The sequence below is a fragment of the Belonocnema kinseyi genome, chromosome 7 (genome assembly GCF_010883055.1).
Source record: "Belonocnema kinseyi isolate 2016_QV_RU_SX_M_011 chromosome 7, B_treatae_v1, whole genome shotgun sequence".
Taxonomy (NCBI): domain Eukaryota; kingdom Metazoa; phylum Arthropoda; class Insecta; order Hymenoptera; family Cynipidae; genus Belonocnema; species Belonocnema kinseyi.
The window spans coordinates 50384767-50396308 of record NC_046663.1 but is presented as its reverse complement, the minus strand read 5'-3'; the positions used below and the strand labels follow the sequence as shown (position 1 = coordinate 50396308).

The window sequence follows — 11542 nt, the reverse complement described above, 5'->3', positions numbered from 1 at the left end:
AAAATTAACATTTTGATCGTACGAAATATAATTAAAAATGAAAAATTCCATTTTGTGGTCACACTGTGCAAGACACGAAAAAAGATGAATGATCAAAAATTGTGTTGCCAAAAAAGATTTACAAATTTGTTAATAATCACTTCTGGAAAGGATGCGTAGTTTTTGTTTTATTCCTCAAAAATAAGATTGAAAATAAAAAATTTAATTTGTGGTAAAACGACGCAAGTTACGAAAAAAAATGACCAAACAAAAATTGTTTACCCGAAAAATAGCTACAAATTTGTTATGAATCACGTTTTGATAGGATGCCTAGTTTAGGTTTTAATATTTTCAATAGTTTGAATTTAATAATTTGATATGTCAATATAAAGCAGTTTCGAATCTTAAAATTGTCCGATTTTTAGTTGAAAATTTAAACCAATAAGTCATTTTAAATTGAAAAAATATTTTATATTTTAAACTTTCTAGAATTAATATTAATCCTAAAGGAAAATTTGAAATAGAAAAATTATAAATTGTATTTAAAATAAAAATCGATGAAATAAAACTATCTGAAATTGATACATCATTAAATGGACAATTTCGGTAATTTTAAGCGGTTACAATTTCAGAGTTCTGAATTTTTAATTTTTCCTTTCATAGGTTTTAATTTTGCAATTAGAATTGAAATGTTAAAGTTTTGGAAAGTAGCATTAGTAATTTAAAAATTATTAATTTTGAAGCGATTTAAATCTACTTCTAATAATTGGAATTTTAAAGGGGTATAGTATAAAAAAGTTTTTATATCACAATTTTTGGTGACTAAAATTTGTTTCAGTCTTAAATGAAGTTCGCGCTCGTTTGAGTTTCAACGTTCAGGAGTAGAAATTTTTTTATTTTTAAAGTTTCCCATTTAAAATTACTATCTATTTCGAAAAGTTTTTTAAAGAAAAATTCAATTTATTTTTGACTTTAGAAAAAGTTGTCTAATCAGTTTCAATGTTAACTTGTACTTTTATCATGTAATGGCAATTCAAAATTCTAGAATCTTATAAGCTTTGCCTTTGAAAGATTCGATTTAGTTTTTAATATTAAATTGTCAAATTTTAATCGCCCGGAATTTAAATAACTCAAATTTAAAAGTTCTCAATCTTTAATTATTTAATTTTGAACACTTTTAATTATAAAGAATACAATTAAAATTACTCTGAATTGTAAATGACCATATAGGGTTCTTTCGCAATTTTAGATAAAATAATTTTAATTTGAATCGAAGGTGTGTTATAATATTTTTTTTCTTTTCTATCATTCAGCAGAAAAAAATTATTAAAAATTGAAGGCGGTAAAACACTTGTTCAAATTGGTGTCACGTGACTCAGAGGTTCTCATAATTATCTATCAATGTTATTATTATACCATTAAGCCATTTCCCTTTCGGGGTAGGCGTGACTCACTCGGCAGGGGAAAGGAGTAGTGTGTGGATGGGATAGAGATTTTTCAGATTGATCCAGAATTCTCGTGCTATTTATGTAAATAACACGTTCGTTCCGCAACACTGCTCCGACCCAGGTTGCTGATCAATCTCTCGACGATGCGAAACTCATGATAAAAAGGTTAGGCCACGGTCTGCTGTCACATTTAAGTACTTTTTAAATGAATTCTTCAAACAAAAGTTTTGGTTTTAAATATTTTTCCAATTTTCATAATATTTTTAAACAATATTTCGCGACTTTAATTTTCGATGTGCACATAACCAAAAGAAAACATCGGCACAGAAAAAGATATTTGGTCACAGAAACACGAGAGTCTGCATGAAAAAATGCATGGACATTGAAGAAGCTAGAGAAGTATGCCAGGACAGGAAAGTATGGCGGCAAATAGTTAATAAAAAGAGTGTCAGTAGAGTGAATGACGCCTGAAACAAAAGACCTTGGCCACTCATGGACCCAAGTGGGGAACCTTACATAACGACTTCGTGAGGTTCTTCGCTTGGGGTGATTACTAGAGAGATTGATCAGCAACCTGGGTCGGAGCAGTGTTGCGGAACCAACGTTTTATTTACTTAAAAAACACGAGAATTCTGGATCAATCTGAAAAATCTCTATCCCATCCACACACTACTCCTTTCCCCTGCCGAGTGAGTCACGCCTACCCCGAAAGGGAAATGGCTTAATGGTGTAATAATAATAATAACTGACATGTGAGCTGTGATTGGTGGAAAATCAGACCCCTTTGACGTCAAAGGGGCTCTCCAATTGATATCGTGATAGAAAATTCATATTTTAATATTAAATTAAAAATAGTAAACAATATGTAAAAAATATTTTATGGGCGTTTTTATCATTGAAATTTTATATTCTATAAGATCCATTTATTGGAAAAATGATATCTGACTTTGGAAACAACCCTATTTTACAAATTTTAATCGTAAAATACTCCATTTTTAACGTTTTAAAATTGTCATATTTTTGAAATTTTAATATGAAATTATGCTAGTTTCGTGATTCTTCAAATCAAATTAAAATTGTTTAATTTTCAGCTCATTGATTTAGAAAGTATAAAATTCAACTCCTTTTTCTTAATAAATTGTCCAAATCGTTCTATTTTTTTCTAAATTTCAGACGTTTGAAATTCGAAATTATTAATTATTGTTTTTAAAATATTTAAAATCTTATATTAAAACATTTGTTCAACTCTTTAACGGCTAAGCCTTAATCCCGTTAAATAAAAATTCTGGAAAAGTTTAGGAACAATGGTATGGTCGTTTTCTAATCGATTTTTGCAAATAAATATTATTTTATTTTTTACCATTTTCTCGATTTCTATTGACTATACGATAACTCAGAACCACCTTACGAGATGCGGAATTGACCGGGAAAAACCGGGAAATGATGGTGATTTTTTTTTTTGACCAGGAATTTTACAAACTTGTGCAAGAAGAATCTGCTGACGTTCGATTTCAACAGCTTTTAAATAATTATTTGAATTCTTATGTTTTTCAATTATGATATTATTTAGCTTACAATGCGTAATTCGAAACTTTGTTACTTTAAATTTTTCCATTTAAAATTGTGATTTCTCAGCTTACATTTTAAATTTAAAGTATTTTAAAATGCTTTCTTAAAAACTTGAACAAATAAAAAATAAAAGCCTTTGATGTTGAAAATTTTTGATAAAAAATATTTTTATTTAATAAATAAATAAATTTTTTTAATTTATCTGTACTTTAGTATTCATAATAATATATTCATAATTAAAGGATTTTATTAAATTTAAAATATTGTTTCAGTCTAAAATATTCAATTTTTAACACATTGAATTACAAATTTTTAATTAAAAAAGACTAATTATTGAAAATTTAGGAATATTTGAATTTTTATTTAAGACAAGTAAATTGAAACCAAATATTTAAAAGTAAAGAATCTTTAACTGAGTTGTTTGACATAGAAAACCTGGAATCTTTAAAATTTCAAAGAGTCTTTAAACTTTGAACGTTACAATTTTAATTTTTGTATTTGAAAAAGGCTTAATTTGTGAGTGAAATTTTTAAATTTTGATGTATAATTTACAAATAAACATTGCTAGAAAAAATGTGAGTAATTTTAAGAGATATTTAAGAGTTTTAAAAAGATACAAAATTATCATGCAAATTTTAGAAAGTTATCTTAAAATCTTCTAAAATCTTTTTTGAAAATTTGGTTTGAATCTTTGAAAAACTTTTTAAATATTCTCTTAAAATAATTTTTCAAAATGAAAAGTTATTCTTAATTTTTCTAGAAATCTTAAGAAAATGTTTGTATTCTTTTGAAGCCTTTCACAATTCTTGAAAAGAATATAATTTTTTGTTTAAAATTTGCGAAAATCGACATTTTGTTTTATATGAGGCTATAATTTCAAGTTTTACATTAAGTTTGAATCTTTTCAAAACTTCGACATATCTCTTACAATTACTGAAATTTTGCCTAAAAATAACACATGATCAATTTTTATTTATACATCCAAATTGTAAAGAAATTTTCTAAAATTTGCAGGATTTTCTGAAAATTGTAGAAAAAATTAATTTCATTTTGACAGATATTTAGAAGTTCTGAAAAAACTTCCAAAATAATTTAAATTTAAAACAAATTTAAAACAACTTCTAGATTTCTCAAGATTTTGAAATAAAATTTGGAAGTTTTCCAAGGATGTTTAAACTATTTAAAAAGAAAGTCGTTGAATTTCTAATTTAAGAAGTGTTCAGTTAAATTTTTTTCAATTTTACAATATTTGATGTTTCTAGCTTAAAATTCCTTAAAATTATATCATTTTGAACATTTTAAAATTCATTGATTGATTTTTTACATTCTCTTTCATGAGAGTGTAATGTAATCGTCCAAATTTTCGATCTCTGGTTTTTAACGGATCTTTACGTTTCGGCACTCACAGAACCCGAAAATCATAAAATTTTATCGTTATCTGACATTCTGTCTGTCTGTCTGTATGTATGTCTGTATGTATGGTTACCCGAATGTTGTAGCCACGCTAACTTTTGAAGGATTTGTCCAATCAAGACAGCCTTTGATACACTTCTTAATGTTCCCAAAATGAAGGCTAAGTACGTTAAGCAGATATTTCCAACCAAAATTAAAAAATTTAGAGCATTTTCAAAATTTGAAGGGAAAAAAAATGTTCAAATTGAAATTTTTTGTCAAAGTTTCTTATAGATGGATAGAAGACTTGCAAATTATGCAAATAAAATTGTTAATTTTGACAAAAATTAGAAAAGTTATATACTTTTGAACATTTTGAAAATGTTCAGAAAAATAAATATTTTTCTAAAAGATTAGAAAATTTCATTTAAATTCATTACTAGATATTAAATATATTTAGAAACTATATCAGTTAAATTTTTCGATCAGACAAAAAATTAAAAAGTTTAACCTTTTTAAAAATTGTAATACAAATTTTTTTGAGTTTTAGAAATTTTTGTTAAATTTTCTGATACGCGTCAAAAAGAGTTGAAAATTATCCTTATGAAATTTTTTAATTAGATAAAACTTCAAAAGGTGATATGCTTTTCAACATTTTGAAAATTTTCTAATAGGTTCAGAAATATCAATCCAAATTTCTACTAGATGTAAAATATATGTTTTTCGCAACTGTTATCATAAAATTTTTTTATTAGACAAAAGTTCCAAATATTGGATCATTTTCAAAAATATGCTTTTTTGATTTTTTAAATGATCCATAAGTTTAAAACGTTATTTTTAGTACATTTTAACAAGATTTACAAATAACAAGATTTGCAAATACTTTGAAGATGTAATCTTCAAAGCCGTAGGCGCTTTTTAAAATCAAATTTAAAAAAATGCAGTTACAATTTATGGCTATAATTCCTCAAAAGTTTAAATCACAGTTTTCTATTTAAGTTATAGTATTTACAATGTTTCGAAAAATTTAGTTAAAGTGTACGCATTAAACAGTGGGCATAATTTTAATTTAGAGCATTGAAAATGATAACGTGGATTTATATTTTTATATATTGAAAAATGTTTATCTTCAATTTTATACGCGTAAATTATTGAGCATTTGAATAAAAAATTTTGTCATTAAAAACTTTTTTATTTAAATTTTAAAAGTTCAATATTTAACAGTTTCACTTTTAGTGCTTTCATTTGCAGCTCAGTTTTTATTAACTCAAGTGGAAAATTGTTTAGCTTTAGTGTTCCATTCTTTTAAATTTCATTGATCGCGTTTTCATTGAAAAACGTTTACTGATATTTATTGACTTCCGCAATTGATAATATATATGAAAAAGCTGTGGTTTTCGCAAAGAAAGTTAATTTTTTTATAAATCGGGAGAAATTAAGAATATTGATCGGGAGAACCGGGAGAAAACCGAGAGAAAACCGGGAGACGAAAATGTAAAAACTAGTGGCTACCCTAATGATGTTGGGCTGTAAAGTCTGATTTGGAATTTGTTTCTTCTGAATGATTTCAGTGGGATGGAGTAATAGGAAGGTGGCGATACGCGGGAAAAGCAGTTTCCCTGGATGTTCCCGATTCTGAAGAAGACAGCGACACGGAAACTTCTCAGCCTCGAACTTTGCGACGCAGTCAACGTATAGCAGCACAAAAGGCAAAGAATTCGACCTCCTGTTAAGAGAATCCGAAGCAATTTCGGTTTCTGTGCACAAGACTGAACCGACTTATCTGTGCTTTTGTTCAGTGTTAACAAGAACTTTGAAAAAGCCCCCCGAATTTTGTAAATGGGAGCCTTTTTATTGACCACGGGCTTCCCTCTATCGTTTGCTACGAAACAATTTTCTACCATCGGTATGATGAGTAATTAATTAGTCCGCTTGTCATCGTGTGTTTAAAGAAGAATATTGTCAGGGACAAACGACATGTTATAAACGTTAGATTGTCACTGTTTCGAGATATTTCAACGAGACATAGTGCTTTTTAATTATACGTATTCAACAGAGTTTTCTTTTCTATTTTAGGTTTAACTAATTTCTAAGATTTAAGTTTTAAGTATCATTCTGTATTATATTATTGTTGACTTATTAAGTACCTACACTGCAAACAAAATTTCCTTGAAGTATAATTGCTTTTTGTATATTTGTTTTTTAACTTCTTGGTTCTCAAGCTCCTCTCGCTTTGATCATGCAAATTTTATTTTTATTAATGATATTGCACAGTAGGATATTGTTTTTTTTTGTTTGTAATTTTTTCAGGCCGTTTGGGCGTTAAAAAGAAAAAAATTTTGGAAGAAAATTTTCAAGGAATAGTCTATAAGCAGTACAGCATCATTTAATAATCTCGATTTCCATATAATTTGTATAAACGATGCATAATTATTTAAGAGTTCATAGTACTGTACATACTTTAAAAAAGAAAAAAAGGAATATCCTATCTAATAAAATTGATGGAAACAAATTCTCGAAAATTTCGCAATCATTTTTGTTGAATTCCTGATTGGTTGCATTCGGCGTGAATATTAGGATGCCCTGCTGCAAGCAGAAAGATTAAAAAAAAGAAATCTGAAATTGTTCAAGGACTTCATTTTCAAAGTTCCCTAATTTTTCCTTAATTGATTTTATCATTTTATCATTAAAATTTAAATGCCACCATTTTAATCTTGTAATCATTTTAAAATATAATCTTTTATAAACGGAATAAAATATTATTTCAGCTAAAAACTTAAAATTGTCAAATCTATTAATTTATTTTAAAGAAAAAATGTATTTTCCGCTAGAAAAGATAGCTTTTTAACCAAATAGTTAAATTTTCAACAAAATCATTTAATTCTTAACATAATACTTTAATTTTTAGGCTAAAAAAATTAATTCCTAAGAAAAAAGTGTCTTAGCCTGTATTTCAATGAAAAAAAGATGAAATTTATACAACCAAAAGAGAATTTTAAAACCAAAAAGACGAATTTTGAACATTTAAAGATTTTTGACTCTAGAAAGAGATAAAAGTTTACCTGAATTATTGAACCTTCAAATCAAAAGACAAATTTTCTCTACAAAAATTGAATTTTCAAAACAAAAATATGACTTTTCAGCAAACAAATAATTTTCCACGAAACTGATGCGTCTTCACCCATTAACAATTTAATTTAAAACAAATAAAATTATTTTTTTAATAAAAAAGGAGAATTTTCAACTAAAAAAGATCAATCGTAAAAATATTAAAGTTACATTTTCAGTTAAAAGTTAATTTCAAACCAAAAAAGGCTTTCCATCAAACAATTACATTTTTAACTAAAGACATAAGACTTTATACAACAATTTTTTAAGAAGGTTGTTTAATTTTTACCCAAGTAGTTGAATTTTCGATTTAAAAAATATTAAATTTCAACAACAAAAATTCAACTTTCAACCAAAGAGATAAGTTTTCAATTAGAAATATAGATCTTCACTTAAAAATTATTTTAAAAAAAAATAGTCGAATTTTCTGTTAAAAAAGATTTTAGTTGAATTTTCAAGATCAAAATATGAATTTTGTAACAAAAAATGAGTTTCTACGAAAAAAAACTTTATTTTCAATCCAAAAAGACGAATTTTTAACCAAAAAGGCTGACTTTAAGAAAATTGTTGAGTTATCAACCAAATACAGTTGCATTTTTATGAAAAAAAGATTAAATTTCTATTAAAACAGATGAATTTTTATTTAAAAATAAACAACAAATTTTCACAAAACAGTTGATGACTTTTCAATATCAAAATATGAATTTTTTAACAAAAAATAAGTTTCTACGAAACAAGAATTGAATTTTTTATCTAAGAAGAATTTTTAAACAAAAAGGATGAATTTTTCAAAAAATGGTTACATTCTCAAACAAATAGTTGCATTTTTATCAAAAAAAAAAATAAATTTCTCTTAAAAAAGATTAATTTTTATTTTTAAAAAACAAGTTTTCACAAAAATAGTTTAATTTTCATTTACGAAAGATTCCAGTTGACTTTTCGAGATCAAATTCTGAATTTTTTTACAAAAAATAATTCTCTACGAAAAAAAAATTGAATTTTCAAACCCAAGAAGACGAATTTTTAAACAAAAAGCATGCATTTTTGATAAAATTGTCGAATTTTTAACCAAATAAAATTGCATTTTTATCCAAAAAAGATGAAATTTCTGTTAAATTAGATGAAATAAATTTTTCGTTAACAACAAATTTTAACAAAAATAGTTGAATTTTCATTCACGAAATATTTCAGTTGACTTTTCAAAATCTGAATTTTTTGACAAAAAAACTAATTTCTACGATACAAAAGTTGATTTTTCAATCCAAAAAGACTAATTTTTAATAAAATTGTTGAATTCTCAACCAATTACAGTTGCATTTTTATCCAAAAAATATAGGAAATTTCTCTTAAATTTAATGAATATTTATTTTATATAACAACCAATTTTCACCAAATTAATTGAATTTTCATCAAAGAAAGAATTTTTCACAAAAATTAAGTTTCTACGGTAATTATTGAATTTTCAATAAAAAAGACAAATCTTTTCAACCAAAAGCGAAGATTTTTTAACAAAATAGTTAAATTCTCTGCCAAATTGTTGGCTTTTTATCCAAGGAAGATGAAATTTGTACTAAAGGAAAAAGTATTTTTAATAAAAAGCGACAATTTTTTTAATTTAAATTTTCATCCGGAAAATATTTCAGTTCGTTTTTCAACACAAAAATATAAATTGTAAACAAAAAATAAATTTTCTGCAAAATAGTTTAAGTTTCAAACAAAAAGTGGAATTTTGATCCAGAAAGGATTTCAGTTCTCTTTTCAACCCCAAAATATTAAATTGAAGTAAAAAGTAAATCTAAGAACTTGTTAAATTTTGAACAAACAGCAGAATTTTTAATCAATAATTATGACTTTTCAACAAAATTGTTGAAATTTCAAACAAGCAGATGGATTATCATCCAAGAAAGATGAAATTTTTTACTAAAGCAGGGAAATAAATTTTTTTTTATAGAAATTTTTTTCTTACAAAGTTAATCTTATTGTTTAAAAATTCTTCTATGCAGTTTAAAATTCAAGTACTCCAGTTAAATATTCATAATTTTAGTTCGAAATTAATCTTTTAGGTTATATATAAAATTACTTGGTTGAAAAATAAACTCTTTTAATTGAAATTAATTTTTTTTATTAAAGATTCATCATTCTAATTTAAAATTCATTTACTTGGTTGTAAAATGAGCTGTTTGATTGAAAACTTGTATTTTATTTTTTTGATGGAAAGAAATTGTTTTACCCAAAATTTAAATATTTTATTGAAAATTTGTTTCTTTTTGGTTTAAAAATAATTTTTTTCTTCAACTAAAAATGAAAATACTATTCCAGTTGAATATTCCATCATTTTATTTAAAAATTCATTTTTTGACTGAAAATTTAATTACAGTTAAACCCTTCAATAGCCCTCCCTTCTATATCCTTTGTAGATAAATCGTCTTTTCAACTTCAAAAATCAGCAATTTAGGTAAAAAACTCTTGTTCAATTTTTTTAAAACATTAACCTTTTTTGTAGAAAATTCAACTTTTTTGGTGGAAATTAATTTTTATTTTTGTCGATTCAACTTTTTGGAGAAAATTTGTCTTTTTTGGTTGCATTCATCTGCTTGAAAATTCGCTTTTTGCTGAAAACGAATTTTTTAAACTGAAAATTTGAAATCTTTCTTTGTTGTAAAAGAATTTTTTTGTTGAAAACTCAACTAACATCATAAAAATTCATCTTTTTGTTTTGAAAATTAAACTATTTGGTTCAATGGACATATTGAAATCAATATTGTATTTAAAAGAATGTATTTCCTCTATTTTGAGAGAATTTTGGGTTAATTTACATTTTGTAAGTGATGGGGGGGGGGGGGGGCGAAAATAGCCAAAAATTGGTAATGTAGTTTTGCTACGAGATGAATCTCGATTTGGGAAGATTCCCGATATCAAGCCATTTCGAGCGCGGATAACACACGGATAGGTGACCATCTGCTACGTACGACTGCGTACGACCGGGTTGCGTCTTCGCTGCGTTTTAAAATGTCGAGCGGGATGTTCTCGCCAAGGATGGTTATATACCTTCAATGGCCATAGTCGAATGTCTGCCTTCAAACTTGACTAGCGAAAAAACGGGCTATACTCGAGAAGATGGTTTTCTGCAGTTTTCCTCTCCCCTGACCAAACGTCCATGCAAATGCGAATACTTCTAATAAGGGTGGATGCGGCCAATTCCCCAGTGAAGTGGAGTCGTCTGGCGGTATATTTACTTATGCTAAAGGACTTAAATGATACTTGAGCAGAGATTGAGACATGTGTATAGACCTCTGTTTTACCGTGGTTTTAAAATAAAGGGACATAGAAAAGTAGGTTTTAACCGCAATAATAACTTGTTGCATCCGATTCCGTGACCTTTTTGAGAGAAGCCCGAGACAAGGCCGTTCGTGTTCTCTTAATTATAACTTTTTTAACGGATTAGGAATCAGTGGGGCTTCCCGAAGCCCCGACTTTAACTCCGCATTTCTCGTTCTCTGTTCCGATTCAAGGGATTGCAAATTCAGCTTTTGAAAACATTGACTTTCATGCATCACCAAACGCGCCTATTTAATAAAAAAATAAGCGTCATTTTATGGCGTATCTGAACAGCCTGCGTCAGGTACATTAGCAGCCAACTTGTTGATTCAAATGAAGTTTTGCAGTTTAACCCAATTTCGAAATCGTTTATTACAAAACTCTTTCATGCTAAATTACGCTTTCTTACATCATATTTGAGAAAAGTTTTATCGTGTTTTTCAATCCTGGGTGAAAACTGGGAATTATGTTTTTCTTAGGCATTAAAGGTGGGATGTTTCTTCCCAGTGGGCACAAAATTTGGCGACGTCTTTACGACATCTTTACAACAACTTTACGACATCCTATGTCCATGTCGTTAAGGTGTCTTTACGATATCGTAAATAAGTCGTATGATCTGACGATGTCTGTGATATCTCAAAGACACCGAAACGACATAGGCATAGGATGTCGTAAAGATGTCGTAACGATGTCGTAAAGACGTCGTAAAATTTTCTGCCCACTGGATT

The 11542-nt window shown here is 27.0% G+C and overlaps 1 protein-coding gene across 2 annotated transcripts in view; it reads left to right on the top strand.

The window, feature by feature from the left end:
* Positions 1 to 6900, top strand: part of LOC117177024 (DDB1- and CUL4-associated factor 11) — a 44965-nt gene extending 38065 nt beyond the window's left edge. For both annotated transcript variants that reach the window (XM_033367481.1, XM_033367480.1), the window contains exon 10: positions 5960 to 6900. In XM_033367481.1, the coding sequence (XP_033223372.1) occupies positions 5960 to 6121 (162 nt within the window). In that variant the 3' untranslated portion in view covers positions 6122 to 6900. The remainder of the gene's footprint in view (positions 1 to 5959) is intronic.
* The last annotated feature ends 4642 nt before the right edge of the window (positions 6901 to 11542 follow it).